At 33.1% G+C, this 24,191-nt stretch overlaps 1 protein-coding gene across 3 annotated transcripts; it reads left to right on the forward strand.

Moving 5' to 3' along the window:
- Positions 1 to 18,420: 18,420 nt before the first annotated feature.
- On the forward strand, positions 18,421 to 20,736 carry LOC140881923 (protein LATERAL ORGAN BOUNDARIES-like). 3 transcript variants are annotated; one of them, XM_073287604.1, is made up of 3 exons: positions 18,421 to 18,540; positions 18,624 to 18,712; positions 19,999 to 20,736. In XM_073287604.1, the coding sequence occupies exon 3, from the start codon at positions 20,019 to 20,021 to the stop codon at positions 20,520 to 20,522; it is 504 nt and encodes a 167-aa protein (XP_073143705.1). In that variant the 5' UTR covers positions 18,421 to 18,540; positions 18,624 to 18,712; positions 19,999 to 20,018; the 3' UTR covers positions 20,523 to 20,736. The 3 variants fall into 3 exon arrangements, with proteins under 3 accessions (XP_073143705.1, XP_073143706.1, XP_073143704.1); XM_073287605.1 differs by having other exon boundaries at positions 18,455 to 18,715; positions 20,001 to 20,736; XM_073287603.1 differs by having other exon boundaries at positions 18,455 to 18,712.
- Positions 20,737 to 24,191: the final 3,455 nt, after the last annotated feature.

Genomic DNA, 24,191 nt, shown 5'->3' on the forward strand with positions numbered 1-24,191 from the left:
TCCGGCAGTGATCTCAACACTTTGCTCACCAGGCGTTCATTCGAAATAGCATCACCAAGATCAATTGCCTCATTCTCGATCTTCCTCAAGAGGCGTTCATAATCATCGATTGTCTCACTCTCTTCCATTCTCAGATTTTCAAATTGATTAGTGAGAATCCTTCTTTTGGTTCGACGCACACTTTCGGATCCTTCACAGTGCATTTGAAGTTTTTCCCAAGCCTGTTTAGCACATACACAGTTAGTGACTAGTGAAAACATTGAAAGAGTGGGTGCCCGGTTAGCCAACTTGTGGCTAAGGGCTTTTATGACTCTATGTAAAACAATCTTTTGTTTAATATAATTTACACTTTTACAAAGGCATTGACTTTATCTTTCTTCATATTGTTATATTATGATATACTATTGTTGGTTTGATAAAGACCTTGAATATACTATAGTGTATGTAAGATGTGATAGCACATGGGGATGGCTATCATGAAACACATCTTATAGTCACTGTATATTCTAAACTGTTCCTAGTCAATTGAGCCATCCGAAAATAAGGATAAGGATCGCTCGAGATTGAGACTAGCATTTGCGATGCCGAGTACCACGTTTCATTGGTATGGAACATAGAGATGTTCAAAGCATGCAAATGGATATTCATATGATGAATGATCGAACTACCCTATTCGGACTTTCCAAGTGGTTATCACTTATCGAGTAGATAAAGTCCGCGGTTTTGGTTGTACACCATTAGTCCTTATTACTTGAAACATCATTGAGACTCTATATGCTAGTACTGTACTTTGACTCGTTTACCGACTCTATTGGGGTCATCAGGTGTCGGGATTGGGTACAGTTACGACACATATAGGAGTCGATGCTTTGTTGTCAAAGATTCACCACATACTTGCGAGTGTGGATATCCTATGCGATCTGAGGAGATATTAAAGTGACGAATCTCTGGCCAGAGTACATGATGTGTTTTAGGTTACTTGGTGTTCCTAGTAACACATGCGATGTCACTAATAGATCTCCAAGATGTTATGCATAGTTATTGAATCTCGAACGACTCTCGATGCACCAATGGTTGTTGATTCGATCGGGATATTTGGTTGAAGGGACCGTACTGTACGCTAACCAGAATCTACTGGTTCTTGCAGGCACTATCAGTAATACCTAGGAAATCATGGGGCGATGTTGCTAGGCGCTCTTACCATGATTGGATGGGTAAGTCGGAAATTGTTGTTCCGAGTCACAAGGAGTTGTGAATCCACGGCTAGCTGTATTCCTGAACCATTGAGGGTTACACAAGTAATGGATTACTAAAACCTTGTAGAGATAGTTAAATTTAAAGAGTTAAATTTAATGAAAGAGAAGTAGGACTTCTTAACTAAAGGGAGTGGGATTTACTAAAATGACATAGCGATGGGCATTTTTGGAAATCACTGAATTCGGATTCAGAAAAATTATCTTGACTCTAAAAGATGCAGAAATGGTTTCTGTGCACATTGGTAAAATTAGTTTATCAATCGGAGTCACGATGAATTTTATATTAATTTTTAGAACAACGGGCTTGGCTTGTTGGGCTTAAGTTATGGATTGTGGGCCCTAAGGAGTTAGAGTCCAAATACAGTTATAACTTAATCTAGTCTAGAAATTATCTATAAATATACTGCAGTGTTCTAAAATTCCATGAGATTTTCAGTCTTGCAATTTTCGAATTTCAGCCTATATTATTCAAGGGGATTTTCGAAATCCTCTGTCCTTTTTGGAGAAAATTCGGGTTGTGATTTTTGTGAAAAATTACAATCTGAAGTAACAGATCATATCTGTTTATTCTCTACGCAAACTTCTGATTGATTTCTAGTGCAGTCAATCAGAGGGTTTTGTTTTCTATTCGTGGACCTGATTGAAGAAACATTCGTTCATCAGTTCCTGGGATATACAACAAGAGCAGATTAAATTCTGTTGGTGTCCATAATCTCGCTTCGAGATTTCAAGGTAAAAATTTAATTGTGATTTTATTTTTACTTGAACAAATTTAATCGTAAAAGTTTTGATACCCATATATGGAATCGTTCCATATAATAAAATAAAAATTTTAAACTTCCGCTGCACCGGGTATCAATTCTTAATTGATCTGAACACCGTTTTCCAACAGTGGTATCAGAGCCAGGTTGCTCAGATCAAACGATTAAATTAATTGATTGTACAAAATTTTTAAGCCTCGGTTTTTGAAACAAAACGAAAATTTAAAATTAAATTTTAATGGGCAAATCGGGCAGCGAGTCCATCGCTGCCCAGCCCGGGCCCCTTTTTGGGGCGCGATCCCGGGCAGCCCGGAAAAATTATTTTTAATTTTTAATTAAAATTTTTAATTTTTGAAATTCTAGTTTTTGATCCGATCGAAAATTATTTTTGATTGGTTCACGAGGCATCGGATCGAATTGTTCGAGTCCGAAAATTTTAAAATTGATTTTTGGATAAATTTGAATTTTTGGAAAATTTATAAATTTTATCCGTTAAATTAAATTTTATAAAATTAATTATTTTGGTACAATTGATGATAAGATATGATCTTATGGATGGATAAGATAAAATATGATTTTATCTTTTAAATTATGATGCTTTGCATGTTTATCCAATTATTTAATTATTAAATTAATTATTGGATAAAGGATGATCGATTGCCATGACCAATGTTTTAGGTGTATGTTAGGTGATTTACATTCGTCTTATTGTTGTTGGTGTTTATTAATGGGCTTGGTTTATAGCCCAATATGATTGTCATATGTAATAAAAGTGGGCCTGGTTTATGGCCCGTTCCCACCCCTAAAAATGTATCTCATATTTGTCATCGAAATTTATTGTAAATTTATTAGACTTAGTGGGAGACAAAGGTTTGAAGAAATGGTGGGCCCAGCAGACAATGAAGACCGAAGAAATGTAAATTGGAAGCACAATGTAATAGGATTGCATTGCATACTTGCATATCACCTAGGATTGGACTTAGACTCGTGATTGGCAACCACGGGTCGATTAGTTAATGGGATCGATCATCCTTAAATAATATATGATATTATTGATGTATGCATGTTTAGACTAAATTGTATAAATCCCGCAAGCATACATAAATTGCATGATGAGACAAATTTTCAAAATTAAAAATCCCTCATTTTAAATATGATTTAAAATTGATATCAAGATTAATAAAAATGGAATTTAAATATTGTTTAAATATTCCTACCTTCCATCAACGATCAATGTATGAGATGCTACCCGCGGATACGGTCCGGCTCATATTTTTGGGGGGGGCCGTTCGTCGGAAAGCTGTACATTGGATCGACACATGTTGTAAGTTGGGTGGAACTCCCATGGGATTGGCTCATATTATTGGGAATCCACATGGCGACCGTCCATCACAACTTAATATTGATGGGTTATCTTGACATGTCACAATAAACGGCGTCATATTATTGGGCCCTTATTGGACATGAGGTAAAAACATGGGGGTTACTTTGGAAGTAATTGGGCTCTACCTTTTGAAAATTATGGTTGGCTGATATTATTCGGGATCATGATTTGTCAATTGGACTTCATGTTCTCACTAAGGAAAATAGTTTTCCGTTTTCACTAGAGGGTAGTGAAATCGTTAAAATAGTGGGAGTGTAATTCATAAAATTAAAATTCGCCATATTTTATGTCTTAGTAAATTAATTAAACAATCATTGATTATTGTCTGTTTCCTTTTCAGTATACTATTACAATGACTTCTCGCAATCCACTGTTTTCAATTCTCGAACAAAACAAATTGACTGGCGCAAACTATACGGAATGGTTCCGTAAGTTGAAAATTATTCTTACTTCGGAAAAAGCTTTCTACGTGTTAGAGAAGCCGCCTCCGAAGAAAGCCCCGGCTAATACAAGTCCGGAAGAGTTGGCCAAACTTGATTTATGGTGGGACCATGATGTCAAGGCCAAATGCTACATGCAGGCTTCGATGTCTTATGAGCTTCAAAGGAGATTCGAGGATGCCGTGAATGCTGCTGACATTCACAAGAACCTCAAAGAACTCTTTGGAGCTCAGTCAAGGTTGGAGAGGTATGCCACCGTCAGAGAGCTCATGACGAGCCACATGTGAGATGGGACTTCGGTCCGTGAGCATGGGGTGCACATGATTGGGCTCATTGAAAAGTTGGTAACACTCGACTTGACTTTGGAGCATGAACTTAGCGCGGACTTGTTACTTCTATCACTTCCTTCATCGTTTGACGTTTTTGTGATGAACTTCAATATGAACAAGATAGAGGCCACCCTTGAAGAGATGGTCAATATGCCTGTCACATATGAAGCCACACTAAAGAAGGATAAACCGGTACTCTTGGTTGGCTCCTCTTCTAACTCTAAGAAAGGACCAAGTGGAAAGGGTAAGAAATGTTCTGCCCCGCCCAAGAAGATTGTACCAAATAAGAAGGGAAAGGCCAAGGCTTCAATTGGGATAAAAGATGAAAACGTTTGCCATTACTGCAAGAAACCCGGTCATTGGAAACGTAACTGCAAGGAATACCTCGAACAGTTGCGAACTGCAAAGGGTATGTTTTACATTGAAATAAATGTTTCGCTTAATACTTCTTCTTGGGTATTGGATACCGGATGTGTATCTCACATTTGCAATGATTTGCAGGTGATGACAAGAAGTCGTAAGCTAAGGATGGGTGAGACCCAGCTAAGGCTCGGGAATGGTTCTAGAGTCGAATCCAAAGCTATAGGAGACATTTATTTAGTTTTGCAGAACAATTTTAAGTTATTTTTGAGAGATGTTTTATATGTTCCGGATTTGGTCAAAAACATTATATCTATTTCTATGCTTGATAGAGATGGTTTTTCTTGCAATTTTGTGAATGAGATTTGCAATATTTACAAGAATGAATGTTTGATTGGAAATGGACAACTTGAAAACGATCTATATAGCTTAAAATTAAAAGACGTTCCAATTAATTATGTTGATAAACCGGTAACAACAATTAAAAGGAAAAACGATAGTCAAAACCCGGCAAACCTTTGGCATGCTAGGCTAGGTCATATTTCCTCAAGGAGGATGAACAAGCTAGTGGGAGAGGGAATGTTTGATATGTCTGATATTAACTCTCTACATACTTGTGAGTCCTGCCTAAAGGAAAAAATGACTAAATCTCCTTTCACAGGGAAACCTGAGCGTAGTCAAAATCTATTGGATTTGATCCATACAGATGTTTGTGGTCCATTTAGGATTGGTACTAAATATGGAAACAACTACTTCATTACCTTTACCGATGATCATTCTAGGTATGGGTATTTATATTTAATGAAATATAAGTCTGAAGCATTTGAAAGGTTCAAAGAATTCAAGGCTGAAGTAAAAAACAAACTAGGTAAAAGTATTAAGGCACTTCGATCGGATCGAGGTGGAGAATACTTAAGTACCGAATTTTTGGACTATCTAAAAGAGAATGGGATTCTCTCTCAATGGACTCCTCCGATGACACCTCAGCTGAATGGTGTTTCGGAGCGTCGCAATCGAACTTTGTTGGACATGGTTCGATCCATGATGAGCTTCACTGAGCTCCTACCTTCGTTTTGGGGCTACGCGCTTGAAATGGCGGTATTGTTGTTAAACAACGTCCACACTAAAGCAGTAGATAAAACACCATAAGAGTTATGGAATGGCAAAGCTCCTAAGTATTCGTACTTGAGGATTTGGGAATGTCCTGCTTACGTGAAGCAGACAGTGGGAGATAAGTTGGATAGTCGATCCACCTTATGTTATTTTGTAGGGTATCCGAAGAATTCAATCGGATATTATTTCTATCATCCTGCTGAAACAAAAGTGTTTGTTTCAAGGAATGCCACCTTCTTGGAGAAGGAGTTCTTATTGGATAAGAAAGGCAAGATGATGGAACTCGAAGAAATTCGAGAAGAACCCGAGATACAAAATAGCGATCCTACACCTCAAGAATCATCACAAGACACGCCTATTACTAGGAGATCCGAGAGGACTTCTAGGCCTCCTATTAGATATGGTCTTCTTCTTGAAGGAGATCAAAGTAAACCCGACATTGGATGTAATCCAAGAAACTTCAAGGAAGCAATTTCTGATGGGGATTCGAATTTATGGCTTGAAGCTATGCAATCGGAAATAGACTCGATGCAATCTAACCAAGTTTGGTCTTTAGTATATCCTCCTGATGGAATTGTTCCAATTGGGTGCAAATGGATCTACAAGAGAAAGCTTGGGCCTGATGGAAAGGTATTGACCTACAAGGCACGATTGGTGGCAAAAGGTTATACTCAAAGACAAGGAGTTGACTATGATGAAACCTTTTCACCAGTCGCAATGTTCAAGTCCATAAGAATCCTTATTGCCATAGCAGCATGGTATGACTATGAGATATGGCAAATGGATGTAAAGACTGCATTTTTTAATGGAAACATTAAGGAAGAGATCTATATGATGCAGCCTGAGGGATACACATCCATGGGAAGCGAGCATAAAGTATGCAAGCTTCAGAGATCAATCTATGGTCTCAAACAAGCATCAAGAAGTTGGAACCAGAAATTTGATGAAACGATAAAGGATTTTGGTTTTATCAAGAACTCGGAGGAACCAAGCGTGTACAAGAAAGTAGTTAAGAATGCGGTAACATTCTTAGTACTTTATGTTGATGACATCCTACTCATGGGGAATGATGTAGGGATGTTGCAGTCAACAAAGATATGGTTATCAGGTAGATTCTCCATGAAGGATTTAGGTGAGGCATCCTATATTCTAGAAATTCAGATCTATAGAGATAGATCTAAAATAATGATAGGACTCACTCAATCAACCTACATTGACACCATATTGAAAAGGTTTTCTATGGATGAGTCCAAGAGAGGACATCTACCTATGTGTCATGGAGTTTTTCTATCCAAGTCTATGTGTCCCAAGACTGACGAAGAGATAGAGAAGATGACACACGTGCCATATGCGTCAGCCATAGGTAGTATCATGTATGGGATGATATCTACCAGACCGGATGTGGCCTATGCTCTGAGCGTCATGAGCAGATACCAAACCAATCCCGGTCAAATGCATTGGAAAGCCGTGAAGGATATTCTTAAGTACTTGCGAAGGACTAAGAATTTATTCACGGTTTATGGAGGGAGAGAATTGAAGTTGGAAGGCTATACCGACTCTAGCTTCCAATGTGACGTGGATGACTCGAAATCAACCTCTGGATTTGTATTCGTGCTCAATGGCGGTGCTGTCTCTTGGAAGAGTTCCAAGCAGGACACCACAGCGGATTCCACCACTGAGGCAGAATACATTGCAGCATCAGCTGCTGCTAAAGAGGCGGTTTGGATAAGGAAATTCATCCAAGAGTTGGGTGTAATTCCTGAAGCTGTTAGTCCAGTCCTGGTGTACTGTGACAACACGGGTGTCGTTGCTCAGGCAAAGGAGCCAAGGTCTCATCAGAAGTCCAAACACGTACTGAGGAAATACCACATCATCCGGGAGATCGTGAAAAGAGGAGACATCAGTGTCGAGAGAGTGGCCTCTACAGACAATATCGCTGATCCGCTTACTAAGCCCTTGTCAGGACCATTGTTTGACAAACATCGCGAAGTAATGGGATTACGTAGTATGACTAGTTGGCTTTAGTGCAAGTGGGAGATTGAAAGAGTGGGTGCCCGGTTAGCCAACTTGTGGCTAAGGGCTTTTATGACTCTATGTAAAACAATCTTTTGTTTAATATAATTTACACTTTTATAAAGGCATTGACTTTATCTTTCTTCATATTGTTATATTATGATATACTATTGTTGGTTTGATAAAGACCTTGAATATACTATAGTGTATGTAAGATGTGATAGCACATGGGGATGGCTATCATGAAACACATCTTATAGTCACTGTATGTTCTAAATTGTTCCTAGTCAATTGAGCCGTCCGCAAATAAGGATAAGGATCGCTCGAGATTGAGACTAGCATTTGCGATGCCGAGTACCACGTTTCATTGGTATGGAACATAGAGATGTTCAAAGCATGCAAATGGATATTCATATGATGAATGATCGAACTACCCTATTCGGACTTTCCAAGTGGTTATCACTTATCGAGTGGATAAAGTCCGCGGTTTTGGTTGTACACCATTAGTCCTTATTACTTGAAACATCATTGAGACTCTATATGCTAGTACTGTACTTTGACTCATTTACCGACTCTATTGGGGTCATCAGGTGTCGGGATTGGGTACAGTTATGACACATATAGGAGTCGATGCTTTGTTGTCAAGGATTCACCACATACTTGCGAGTGTGGATATCCTATGCGATCTGAGGAGATATTAGTGTGACGAATCTCTGGCCAGAGTACATGATGTGTTTTAGGTTACTTGGTGTTCCTAGTAACACATGCGATGTCACTAATAGATCTCCAAGATGTTATGCATAGTTATTGAATCTCGAACGACTCTCGATGCACCAATGGTTGTTGATTCGATCGGGATATTTGGTTGAAGGGACCTACTGTACGCTAACCAGAATCTACTGGTTCTTGCAGGCACTATCAGTAATACCTAGGGAATCATGGGGCGATGTTGCTAGGCGCTCTTACCATGATTCGATGGGTAAGTCGGAAATTGTTGTTCCGAGTCACAAGGAGTTGTAAGCCCACGGCTAGCTGTATTCCTGAACCATTGAGGGTTACACAAGTAATGGATTACTAAAACCCTGTAGAGATAGTTAAATTTAAAGAGTTAAATTTAATGAAAGAGAAGTTGGACTTCTTAACTAAAGGGAGTGAGATTTCCTAAAATGACATAGGGATGGGCATTTTTGGAAATCACTGAATTCGGATTCAGAAAAATTATCTTGACTCTAAAAGATGCAGAAATGGTTTCTGTGCACATTGGTAAAATTATTTTATCAATCGGAGTTACGATGAATTTTATATTAATTTTTAGAACAACGAGCTTGGCTTGTTGGGCTTAAGTTATGGATTGTGGGCCCTAAGGAGTTAGAGTCCAAATACAGTTATAACTTAATCTAGTCTAGAAATTATCTATAAATATACTGCAGTGTTCGAAAATTCCATGAGATTTTCAGTCTTGCAATTTTCGAAATTTCAGCCTATATTATTCAAGGGGTATTTCGAAATCCTCTGTCCTTTTTGGAGAAAATTCGGGTTGTGATTTTTGTGAAAAATTACAATCTGAATTAACAGATCATATCTGTTTATTCTCTACGCAAAATTCTGATTGATTTCTAGTGCAGTCAATCAGAGGGTTTTGTTTTCTATTCGTGGACTTGATTGAAGAAACGTTCGTTCATCAGTTCCTGGGATATACAACAAGAGCAGATTAACTTCTGTTGGTGTCCATAATCTCGCTTCGAGATTTCAAGGTAAAAATTTAATTGTGATTTTATTTTTACTTGAACAAATTTAATCGTAAAAGTTTTGATACCCATATATGGAATTGTTCCATATAATAAAATAAAAATTTTAAACTTCCGCTGCACCGGGTATCAATTCTTAATTGATCTGAACACCGTTTTCCAACAAACATATTAGAATCAAGAGAAGTAAATATAACATTAAGGGCTTTGTTGTTCATATTCGAAGCAGCAGTCTCATCGGCATTTCATTCCGTTTCTGGTTTGAGGAGAAAATCTCCTTCTCCATCAGTTCTCCTTGGTGGATTCCATCCTTGTAGCACACGCTGCCATGCCTTTTCATCAATCGATTTGATGTATACACGCATCCTGACTTTGCAGATAATATAGTTGGATCCATCCAAGATTGGAGGACGTTTAGCAGTTCCTGAATAAGGTATCTCCATTGTGATATTCTGTCGAACACAAAAACAGAATCACACTTAGTATCGTCAAGTGAATGTCGCTGACGCCAATTGTAGGAGTTTGGATAGTATGAAATCACAGAAATACTAGAAAATTTTTCGAGTGTGTGTTATATTTCAGTGTTGTCAACACTTCACGATAACACTGTGCAGCAGAATAATTAACTAACAGTAAAAGTAAAAAACAACACAGATAATTATGCACAAGTACTAAGTACTTGTACGATGCCTCATGACGAAATAATCACTAGAAAATCAAATCAGTTTATACAAAAACCAACTAGTGATTGTTTATGAAAAACTACTTTTCTCAACAAATTGAGAAAATAAATGACTTCCTAAAAACTAGTAAGAACTAGAATAAAACATCAATAGGAAGTTCTAAGCCGAAAAACAAAAATCAAAGAACCACTTTCAGAACAACACTTCACTCGTATGTTCTTTAGTGTTTCCAACACTACTCGGCAACACAACGTAGCAGTAACGAACACTCCAGAAATTCTTCAACAATTGATTTTCAAAACTCTAGAATTTCTGCAGTAATTCTCTATGTATTTTGCTCTCTACGTTTTACTCTCTTGATCTCTCTATCTCGTTGTCTCTCTCATTCTCGTACTATCTGATTGTTAATCCAAGCACTTCTATAAATAGATCTTCAATATGTTTCCATAAATAAGGATCTACAAAGCATGAAAACAATATATCATCAGAATCAAATATTTCAAATCAAGATATATCTGATATTATCAATTTTAAAACTTGTTCTAAGAAATACAAAACTATAAATATAGAAATTGAATGCAATAAGAAAATAATTTAAAAGACATGTGCACAACATGTTCTTTCAGCATTGAATGAAGTTTCATAATTTAATAACAAGATGTTACCAATCTAAACAAACCCATATTAATACTTTTAGATATTTATGAATAAAATTATTATTTTCTATTTAAAATAACAAAATAAAGTTTAAACATAGATTCTGATAACTATTTCAAAGCATATGAAGTTTAAATTAATGGTCAAGAAATAGGATTATTTGAATAATCTTACCAAATAATCTAACCAGCTCATAACAAAAACTTTCTAAATTCAAATAATAAAAAATCAGGCCATGAGAAGATTAATGTCAAACAATTTCACACAACGCATCAGATATTCAAAATTTTAGATGAGGTCGTTATCAACCTAAAAAATAAATTTAAAAAATAAATATATGATAAATTTTAAATTTATAGAAAGAGATAAAATTGAAATTATAGATCTAATAATAGACTATCTAATCTTAAAATTTTAAGATATAGATAAAAAAAAAAAACAAAATCAAATTTTAAGAAATATAAAGATTAATAAAAGTTTAAAGGATTTTAAAACTTAGCAAAAAGCGTCATTGTATATGCCCGAATTCTTAAATGGAATTAGATGTTCGGGAGTTCTGAATAACGATCTAAACTTGAAGGTTTGAACTCCAGTTATGTTGTTATGAAACATAGATCATTCTTTTAAATTATGCAATGAAACTAGATTGATTATAACTACGCAATTGGAAACCATGTTTTGGAATTACAGATTTTTTTTTTTTTTTGTGACGTGGGAATCCGCAGCCGCTACCTTTCGGTGCGCTCTGGGTAAACCTTGGACTAACGCAATAGCCGGCAAACTACGTCAGTCAGGTAAACCACACTAGGCAAGCCCTGTGTGACAGGCTAATCCAAGAAGGTGTTGGCAAGGAGAATCGAACTCCTGACCTATGGTCAAAAGTTCACCTACTCCACCAACTTGGACACCCCATTGGGGTGGAATTACAGATTCTTACTGGAAGTAATGGTGGTCATGTAATGCTTATCTAAAGAATGTCACTTACACCTTCTGATCCAAGACTTCCTTTCAAGTTCCAACGAAAACAATTCATTTGATTGTTTCGTATGCAATGAAAATTAACAAAAGTCAAGGACAATCATTATCTCATGTATGTTTGAAGAAACCTGTATTCAGTCAGGACCAACAATACACTGCTTTGTTCAAGAGTTACAAATCTTAAGGGCCTCAAACTTTTAATATGTGATACAGATGGTAACCAGGAAAACTCAACGACAAATGTCATATTTAAGGAAGTTTTTCATAATTTGTAATAATTTTTTTTACACGTCAGATGTAGTGGTCATCTATAAATTTACCATCTGTATACGTTATAATTGAATTGTCAAATTTGATATTATCTAATGTTTAATAATGTTATATAAGAAATACGCTCCGTGCATCGCACGGGTGAAATACTAGTATAATTAACATCACATATATGTTAGAATTTTAGGGGCCATGACTATAATTATAAATATTTAAATATCATCAATTAAATAAGTCATAAATTGGTGTGATCCATCTAATTTAAAATTTAAAAAAAATTGATAACAAATTTTGTCACGATATTATTGTTTGAATGACATAGATATTATATCTGATTTGTTGAGTGGTCAAATTAGAAATAGTGAAATTGTTTAATTATTAAAGAAGGTTATGGTCCCAATTTTGTATAAAATCGTTTCAATTTGTTATCACATCTACAGAACTCTTTGGTTTGGAAGAAAAGTGTAAAATTGAAAATAATTAACCAAAATCGGCTACAATTCATGGATTTTGGTATGCTTCCGCATTTCTGAGTACTATTTGTGTGATTTCTTGAGAATTGGATAGAATTCATAGATTTTTTTGTGTTGAGATATGAAACCAATATTTATTTTATTCCATATATATAAACATATATGTATATGCATACATAAACATATATATATATATATATATATATATAGTTTTGTTATGCTGCCAACCACCATGCCCACCTATGAGGTGACACTCATCCATTGGATGAACCATTTGAATATGATTCATCTCATCTATTGGATGATGGCCACCTCATAGGTGGGCATGGAGGTGGGCAGCATATCATAATATATATAGAGTTTTGCTATGCTGCCCACCTTCATGCCCACCTATGAGGTGGCAATCATCCAATGGATGAGATGAATCATATTCAAATGGTTCATCCAATGGATGAGTGCCATCTCATAGGTGGGCATGGTGGTGGGCATCGGAGGTGGGGAGCATAACAAAACTATATATATATAGAGTAATTTTCAGCTGCCCAACCATTCCTGCCCAACTCGTCCCCGACCACTAAAACCCACTACCGGGTTTTAGTTGTTTTTTTTAAAAAAAATTCGTATCACTAAAACCCACTACCGGGTTTTAGTTGTCGGGGATGAGTTGGGCATCATTGGTTGGGTAACTGAAAATTTCTCTCTCTATAAATATATGTATGTATGTATGTATGTATGTATGTATGTATGTATGTATGTATGTATGTATGTATGTATATATGTATGTATGTATGTATATATATGCATGTGTCTTTGTGTGGGGGAGGGGTTGTATTGGTTCTAGACTTAATAACTTTTGTGGAGTTAATTAAAAGTCTACAGATATTGAATCTAAACTTTTATATATACTCCATAAATATTTAGTGATATTCAAGATGAACATTTGTAGAGTTTTAAAAAGTCAATTGGTATTTAAACTTGACTTTTAAAATATCTACAAAAGTATAGATGTATTCAAAATATCAATAGATTTTTAAAGACTCAATGGAATTCTATTAAGTACAATAATTAAAGCCTAAGGTACAACAATAAAATGTCAATAATTGTCTTTGGTTCAACTTAAAGATTTGGAGGAATATTTAATTCAAACTCACACACTTTTTTTCATTTCTTTTAAAATAGTCTATATACTAACAATAGCCTCATACATACTAGTTATATTAAAAATAATATATATATAAAAATATTTTTCTATTTCTAAAATAAATTAAATTTTTTTATCATTCATATTTATTATTTTTTTTAATAAAAACTTATTATACTACACAACAAAAAAATTATAATATTTTATTGATCATAAATTTAAAATAACAATAATTATTTTTTATGACTAATTCATTATTTATTATATAAAATTTGTTGTTTTAATTATTTTCTATAATTTTTTTTAATCTATATCTTAATTTTTTATGTAACTCAAAATTTACGATAGTGATTTTATTCAGTTTATAATAATAATAATAATAATAATAATAATAATAATAATAATAATAATAATAATAATATGATTTATATATATTGACTTGATATATTGGCGTATTTTTAAAAATTTATTAACACGAATGTGTATATATATATATATATATTATAAATAAGGATACTATATAAAATTAAATATATTCAAATAATTTAGAGTTACATTAATTTTTAATTGCAATAAATTTAATAATACTTATCGATTTTTGTAAATCAAATCGATAAGTAAAAATTATTTAAATTGATAGATAAAAATATTTTAAAGAAATATAAATATAAGTTATTGACATTCGATTAATAATTCTAAGAAATAAATAACAATCACAATAATCAATTACAAAATTTATAGGGTTCTGAAAAAAGTTTACAAATGTCAATAAAAGTTATAAAAAACAAATTTGCAAGTTCTATGAAAATTTTTGAAAGTCGGTAAGATTCTATAAAAATATGTAGAAATCTATCAATTTCATAAAATTCTTTCATTTAAAAAAATCAATCTCTACAACGAACACAGAAGATTAATGATAAAGGAATTTTTCAAACTTAATTCGATTGTTGGAGCTTTGTGTGCACTGAACATGACGTTCTAAATCATGGCTACTGGAAAGGTAAAAAAATCACATCACGATTATACAAAATATGCGTTCCTTGATGAGAATGTATATTACTTTTTTGGCTATGAGAATATATATATTATTATACTCGCTCTGTTCCAATTATAATGTCTATGTTTTCTTTTTTGTTTGTCCCAAATATATAGTCACATATCATATTTAATAATTTTTTTTACACTTCTTTACTAATATATCACCTATTAACTACACCTTGAAAATTGTGCAATAATTTTTTTAATACATTAAATAGGGATAAAATAGGAAGTTTATATAAAATTTGCTTTTCCAATAAATTTTTCTTAATATGTTAAAAAACAAAACAAGACAATGTAATCGGGACGGATGGAGTAATATATAGTTGGGGCTTAGAGAGAAAATCCATGATGTATTATATCATATTACATACATCATGGGTTTTCTCTCTACGTCAGTTGTTGCTCACGTAGTTGCCTATAGTAGTTGCCCATGTGATCGAAATTCTATATATATAAACTAAATTTAAATGTGTTTAATTTAGAGGAAAAAAAATTGCTCAAGTTTTAAGTAAACTAAAATCTAAGAATATTTTTTTTTTTTCCACAAGAGAATGTTCAAGTTGGTGGAGTAGGTGAGTAAGTGAGCGCTTGACCAGAGATTAGAAGTTCGATTCTCCATACTAACATCTTCTTGGACTAACCGGTACGTCACACAGAGCTTGCTCAATACGGTTTACCTGACTAACATAGATTGCAGGCTATTACGTTAGTCCGAAGGTTTATTCAGTGCACACCGAAAGTAGCGGCTGCAAGTTCCCTCGTCATAAAAAAGGAAAAACTGCAAATTTGGTCATGTATGTTTGTCACTTTGCGATTTTGGTCCTCTATGTTTTCATATTTCAGTTGTAGTCCTACATATTCCGATTTTTGGCAATTTCGGTCTTTTTTATTCGAAACTGCTTACGTGGCAATATATACGTCAGCTCCACATCAGCACTGAATTGATGCCACGTCAGCGTCACGTCGGAAAAAAGACTAAAATTGCCAAAAAAATAAAGATAGCGGACTAAAACTAAAATCTGAAAATGTAAAGGACTGAAATCGCAAAGCGACAAACATACAGGACCAAAAAAACAATTTTTCCTAAAAAAAATAATAATAACTTTTGTGTCCAAATACTAGGTTGGGCTTTGGTTCACTAATTATTTAAAGTTTAGTTTGTGTAGTAAATTTGATTTTTTTTCTCATTTCCTTGTTTTTACTCATATTTTGTCGAAAAGTTTAAATGATGATAAAAAAAAAAAAAAAAAACTTATGTGATATTGAAAGTTGCTCATGCCAGAAAATGGTGAAATGCAAATCCAGCACCATTTCAGTAATTTGGCTAAAATAGAATAAAATTAAAAGTCAATATACAAAGACCAAAGTTTGATTAGCCAATGAACTACAACCCAAAATTAAAAAAAGTTAGTGGGAAAAAATATTTTTCATGATTACTGACTACACAAAGAATGTGTAACTATCTTCATTTTAGTGGTGGAGGATGCCATCGCAAAAGCAAGAGTTATTTGCTGCAACTTATAAAACATCTTAGTATATATGTGTATGTCTGACAGAATATATTCATTCATTGGCTTCAGCCCACTTTTTTGACCAAACAAGAACTCATAAAACCACAAACACTTTTCATTACTTTAATTTGTAGCCAAGTTGAGACGAGAAATCAATGGATATTTCCAGCAGCAAAATTGCTCATTATACAACTGTCCTAAAATGGTATATATATATATATATATGATTAATTCTTGGTTAACGGATTGAATTTAATGTCAACAATCAATCGGATTGAGTTGTTTCAAAAATGGATCTGGAACTATTTTAATCTGGTCCGATTGATTAATCCGATATCAGAATTGGTCCAAGACTAATTTCATACAACTATATTAGATAACAGGTACACTCATACACACACACAGATATATATATATAGACACACACACATATTAGATAAGTATTAAATCAATCAAGAATTTGCAATATATACTTATATTTAATTTCTTTAGATACTTAATGGTTTTAAAAAAATTTGATTCCAATTTGTTCTCAATTCGATCCAATCCAATTTCAATACAACTTAGGTAGCGTTTGGGAGAGTTTTTAGGAAGTAATTCTCGGCTTTTACTTGACAAAATTTTGAAAGAAAAATCGAGAAATTCTTCCTACAAACTCTTCGAAACACTACCTTAATTCAATTGCGATTTTGGATTGAATTACGTCATGAATCTGATAAATCTGGAATCGATTTAATCTGGTCTGGAACCACTCTGATCCAGTTGGATAACATGCCTAGATCCAATAACTCTTATAGCTAGCTATTCTAATATTTGTACACACTACATATAATGATGGAATCTTTACTTTGGGCAATTATATAACTTTAGATACATGTTATTAACCAATATCACATATAATAGAATGACAATCGGTAACGAAATTCACAGTCATGAATATCCAAGGAAGCACACTCAGATGGGATCAGATCCTAGCCATGGGCTGGATACGTGTAAAAGATGATATTGTGTGTATATGTATAACTTCAATTTCCTTTTTTTTTTTTGGAAATAAAAATAAATGTCCATTTTGAGATATATCTCTAATTAATTTTTAAGTGCACATATATATTCCCATCAATCATCTCCCTTTTTTCCTTAATATTGATAATTTATTAATTTAATTTTTTTTATTGTCACGGAAATTACATGTAACTATGATACAAATTCTGCATATATGTACAACAGTGTCCGATGTACGCTTATGAAAGGGGCATTGGACAAGAATACAAAAATTATGAATTGGCCATTGAAGCAAGAGACAAAGAGTACGTCGCCTATAATATGGTCTCGTGAATTTATTTACGTCAAATGAGTCGACTCGGCCCATATTTGTAATGAAAATTAATATTTTTTATATAAAATTAAAGTAATACTTTTCAATTGATCTGATCGAATAGAGGATTTGCCTCACAAAATTGACCCATGATCATCTGATCATTAGAGTTTTTTCTGCGATAATTTAGCATACTTTGTTTAAGGTAAAAGAAGTACATGCGTTAGTTACTTTAAGTATTAAAATTTTCAAGTTTTTATGATTTGCCCATTTCACCTTTTTATTTAAATTTTTATTCCCATTAGATCCTTCCATAATTCACTAAGGTAGTGTTTGAAAGAGTTTCTAGTTAGGAAGCACTTCTCAGCTTTTCTTTAACATCATAATTTTTTTTAAGGAAAAGCTGAAAAGTGCTTTGTAAAAGCTCTCTTAAACATTACCAAAATGGCTAAATCACATATAAACTCAACTTATAGAAAACGGCTTTTTTTATAAAAAAAAAAAAAAAAAAAACTTGCATTCAAGCATGACCCACAATCGACACATGTGAGAGTCAAGTTTGAGCTTGCAAATAAAATCTAGCTAGCTAGCCGGATGAGTCGGCTCACCCATACCATCAAAAAGAAGATAACATCGTTTAAACGTAATTTAATTGACTGAGCTCATCTACCTATAACCGATCTATAAAAAGTTTCCATTAAAAAAAACTAAAAGAAAAAGTGAGGAGAGTAACAAGATTCTCGATCTCTCTCGGAGCATTAGAAATATTAGGCAAGAAAAAAATGTGGATAGCTCCCAAGGGTTTGATTCTCCTTATCAACACCCTCCCCCATCATTATTATTATTTTTGAATAAAAGAAAAAATTAGGGTAACAAGTAAAAATTTAGACACCCCACAGACCTATCTAGCTAGTCCACAAAATTATTAGTTGCAGAGACATAGTCTTCTTTTTTAGTGTACCTTTCATTCATTACCTTTGTCTTTTCCCTTCATTCCTTCTCCAATCACTAAATTCTCTGTGACCCATCTCTCATTTACTTTTCTTCTGAGGAATAATAATCTTCAAGTGAGGGCAAACTTTTTATTCTTTCAATTAGCTAGGGTTTCCCCCAATATTACAATGATGCAATATTAAAGCTCTCTGTGCAGTTCTCACCCCATCCTGTTCCTAAAGTTTGGGTAGCTCTGAGAAAGCAAGCACCAGTTTCTTGGAAAATATAGATTATCAGCGAAAAAAGGTAGTTTTCTTTTTAATTTTCCATCCTCTGATCAAAGAAAACTTGCCCACACAGGTAAATTTGTCAGCCCTTTTTTTGTATATAATTAATTATAACTTTTTCAATTTAATTTCTTTGATCACTCTCTTGTGGTAATTCTATGTTTCTTCGGATGTACGATGATGATATTAATACATAATATTTCAGAATGTCTGCTTCTTGATCTAGGGTTTTCACAGGTTTGTGCAGTACTAATTACCACACATGACCTTGATTTTACATTATATATATATATATATATCCCGTTATTGTATATATATATATATATATATATATATATATATATATATTTCATTGCATATGGTTTTTTATTACTAGATTTTTAATTTAGAACATTTCATATAAATTACTCACAATTTGTCTTGAAGAAAATTGTGAAACTTAATTCTGCTAAACTGATTATATATAATTTGCAAGTATCCAGCTTCAAAATTAATTAAACACTTGGATCACACATAGTAAACATAGAAAATGATCCTTTGAAATTGATTTTTTTTTCCCTAAAAAATTGGTAATATAAAATAAAATTTATTATTCTTCTATTATATATATCCTCCGACGAACGCCCTGGTTCAAATTCTGGATCCATTGTCCTTGTTGTCGTAGATGCTGTTTGAGGAAAATTTGATAGAGGCTTGCATGTCCAAATTAAAAACATTTCAGTTTCAAATTCTGGATCCATTGTCCACATTTTTTCTAAATATTGTCTTACATGTAGGAATGTTTTTTTTACACGTATGTCTACACTAATATATATATATATATTGAAAAATAAAAATATATATAAATATATAAAATTTTCTTTTTGAGATAGAAATATATGTTTGTTGGTCAAACGAGAAGGCTGTGATTTTTTTTGTTAAAATTTGAAAATGAATTCTATAGAAAGATCATAGATATTATGCTGCATGATTATTTAGGAAGAAATAGTTAAATCAAAGCTGCAAAGTGGAAAAAAATCTTCTGTAACAAAATGGTGTAACATTTTATATTATATCAATAATTGATTGACACGTGATGATTTATTTGTTTAAAAAACTTTCATACCAATAGAAACTTAACAAGTGGAATTAACTGTCAATGTAACAGAGAATGTCATGGCAATTGTTACAGATGAATTTTTCCCAAGTAAAGTATATATATATATATATATATATATATATATATAATTACGTCTACCAAAGAAAGAAAGTAATTGATTTCAAAGAATAATTTACTTGTTATATTGATCATGTTGATTGATGCAGAGCAAGATCAGCCAATATTAATGGCTACTACTTCATACAACCCTCCCTGCGCAGCCTGCAAGTTCTTGCGTCGAAAATGCTTGCCCGCGGGATGCATGTTCGCCCCCTATTTCCCCCCAGAAGAGCCCCAAAAATTCAGCAACGTCCACAAAATCTTCGGCGCCAGCAACGTCACCAAGCTCCTCAACGAGGTTCTCCCCCACCAACGAGAGGACGCAGTGAACTCCCTCGCCTACGAAGCCGAGGCGCGCGTTCGAGACCCTGTCTACGGTTGTGTAGGTGCCATCGCCTTCCTGCAGAAACAAGTTGACCGCCTGCAAAAAGAGCTCGACGCCGCCAACGCCCATCTCATTCGTTTCTCAACTTGCAATGAGAATCGAACTTCTGACCATCACGCGGTGGCAGCAGCACCAGTACTCCCTCGCCTGGTCGAATACAACATGCTAAGGATTAACAATGGAAGTTCTTTCCCGTATCCATGGAATGATTGCAATCATAGCCCTCAAGGAGGAGGGATCAATTAATTAAAAAAATGAAAGAGCAGATGCATCAACCAATATATATAGGGTTTATGTCACTTTTAGTGATGTATATCCATTATCTCTGTCCATCTATCTATATATACAATACATGGCTTATATTTCGAGCTAGCTAGTTAACCTCACATGGCTTCACTAGCTAGCTTGCTCTTTGAAGAGAACTTTATCACCAAGATGTCCTATAATTAATTGAGGTATATTTGAGGATTGAATTCTTTGGTTTAAATAAGAGTTTAACTATTAATTCATCATGAAATTGCCCATCATGTGAACACGATTCTTGATTATTTTGTGGGACGCTTCATGATTGTGATTAAATATTAAATGTTTGCCAATGTAATAGTAATTTACAAAAAAAATGATTCTTGGTCATGATTCTACTTCATTCTCCATTCTCCGTTATATGTTTATATTATAACAAGCCGAAGGTGATATCGGAAGAAATTAAAAAGTACTCCTCGTAATCAGCAATTCTGATTGATCTATATGATGTACGAGTAGTTGATCCCCGGCCATATAAATTTATGAGACTGTTCATTTGATCGATACACTAAATTGTTCGATTTTGTAGTTTATCCGCTAAGTATTCAAAGTTGATTTGGCACAATAACTTTGATTATTTTTACATTTAATTTTCTTTTGTCATAGTGCTGACATAAAATTTTTTTTGATATAGTACTGAAAAATGCTGACATATCCGGCATCAACAATTGAAATTAAAACATTTGAAATTAATCAAAAAAAATTTTGCAAATCAATTGACTAAAACCCAAAATTAGATAAATTATTAGACACAGTTATTTTCCATACAAATGATTAAACTCAATCATTGAGGTAAATGCTAATTAATTGTATACACGAACATATATATATATATATACTAAACATTTTTTTTTTATAATAAAATTATATTCCAATTAAAGTTGTCAAATAAAATGATTTTACTATATATTATATTAAATACAAAAATTGGAAAAAAATGGAAAAAATAGTTAAATGAAAAAAATAAAAGAAATTGAGATAGTGGAGGGATCGTAAGCGGTTTATGTTGTGTGTTTTTGTATATATTTATTTTATATTTTTTGGGCATACCAAGAGAAAAAATATTTTACTAAATGTCTCTTACATAATAGTAGTAATATATATATATTTACTATTTTATTAAGTATGCGTAGTCTATTCTAACTGTTTTTGGTGTCATGATCTATTTTCTCCAATTTTTCCTTTTATATTCCTACACTCTCTCTCTAACTCACTTATCCCACATTTTCTCTCATTAACTGCTCGCATCATCTATTCTTTTATCATATGATATTTCCATCAATTAAAACTGAATTTCATTCATGACTAATTTTTTTTAATATTTGAAAAAAACAAAAAAAAAATAAACAAGCACTTTAAAATTAACAAATTATTCAATATTCAATACATTATATTTGTATATAATATTTTATACACGCAACGCGTGTGCTCAGTCGCTAGTATATATATAGAGAGAGTTTTGCTATGTTGTCCACCTACCGTACCCATCTAATGTGTCTAACATGAAGTGACACTCAACCATTGGATGCACAATTCATCATATCCAATAGTTGAGTGCATCTCATGATGGACAATGAGTGAGTACGGTGAATGGACAATATAGCAAAATTGTATATATATACACACAAACACACTTTGTTCTTGAGGACCACTTCTTTATTAAACAATAGCAAACTGAGTTTTGACAAGTAAGCGTGGTGACTATAAATAAAATATAAAATAAAATCATATAGCTATATGTCTAAATTAAAGTTCAATATATGTATACCTGAGTATAAGTTCGTGCTACTAAAATCGGCTTTCGACTAATTGGGAATATTTCGAAAAAAATTATATATTTTTAAAAATGATTAAATTTATAGATTACAAAAATTTGAAGAAAAATCGAAATTGTGTAAAAATTGAAAATAAAAATGAAAAATAGAAGTGTTTGATAAATGAAATATTCTATTAATTAAGGCTTTCTACCATAATCAATTTTGTAAAAGCAGAATAAACATCTCACCTGCTTTTGGATTATAATAATTAAATTATCAGAAACTAACGTAGAATATTCTAAGTTTAAAAACAAAAAATCGATTTTTCTTTTTGCTAAAAATAAGATTCCGTTTAATTTAAATACTTTTAATATTTCATAAGTGAAAGATACTTATAAAAGTATTTGCTAGGATATGAATTTTGTAAAATACTTTGAAAAATTATTCTCCAAATATAGGTTTTATTTAAAAAAAATCAAGAGACGTTTTTTAAATGATGAAAATGAAAATTATTTTTTTGGTTTTGTAGGTTTGTCACTTTGCGATTACGGTTCTCTATATTTTCAGATTTCATTTTTAGTCCGCTATCTTTATTTTTTTGGCGATTTCAGTTTTTTTTTTATGTGGCACTGATTTGAGATTAATGCAGCGCTGATGTGGAGCTGATGTGTATAGTGCCACGTAAGCATTTTCGAAAAAAAAGACTGAAATTGCCAAAAATCGGAACATGTAGGACTAAAACTGAAATATGAAAATATAGATGACTGAAATCGCAAAATAACAAACATACAAAACCAAAATTGTAATTTTTCCTATTTTTTATTGTAAAATTTTTATTATAAATATGTACATGAGAATTGTTCTAGTCTTATGAATAAATGTCGGCCATATATATGGAGAAAAGATGACTATTTAGGGATAATTATGTTTTTAAAGATCAATATTATATCATATAAATTTTATTCAGGGATAATTAAGTTTTTAAATATATATCAGTATGATCTTAAATAAATTTGAGGTTTTTTGTATTTTACGGAAATACATTGAGGTTCTAACTTCTAATGACACAAGTAGTTTAGATCCTAACCCATGGTTATTACCCCATGGAGTAGGTGGCAATCACTGGTTGATTCAAATATTATGGGTCCCTCTGAATTATATAAAGCCCACATGATTTGAACAAATAAAATACATACACCTTTCCCATGGGGTAATACCCATGGAGTAGGTTGAAATTTTCCCAAGTAGTGCGTGTGTTTTTTTGTTGGTATATATGCGTGTGAGTGTCTGAAAAGCTGCTTTAATTCCTTTCACACATGCCCTTTGAGGTGGCATAGAACTTCCCTCACATATCATAGTACGTCATCAGTTTCTGCTACACTGTTCAATAACCTGTTTTTTAATTAATTTATCCATATACATCTTGTCTATCATATCATGTTCCCATTGTCTCATATATCCGGCAGGTTCTATGCTACACCGGGTGCTCTTCACCCGGTGGATCTTGGTCCTTTATTGGGCATGGGCCCACACAAATGTGTGGGCCCCATGCCCAATAAAGGACCAAGATCCACCGGGTGAAGAGCACCCGGTGGAGCATAAAACATCCCCATATATCCATATAATATTGTCAGTGGACTTTACCATAATCTAATATTATATATACTACATATATTACTATAATAAGTTGGCTCACTTATTTTTAATTGAACATGTAATTATGTTATACGTTCGTGGATCGATTTGTGTAACCATGAAAAAAATAGTCACAGAAAAATAACAAATTCTTTGCAGCGATTTCATAGTCACATGAAAAAAAATAATATAACCTCTTTGTATTATTGGATCATTGCAC

The sequence above is a fragment of the Henckelia pumila genome, chromosome 2, assembly GCF_033568475.1.
Source record: "Henckelia pumila isolate YLH828 chromosome 2, ASM3356847v2, whole genome shotgun sequence".
In the NCBI taxonomy this organism is placed as follows: domain Eukaryota; kingdom Viridiplantae; phylum Streptophyta; class Magnoliopsida; order Lamiales; family Gesneriaceae; genus Henckelia; species Henckelia pumila.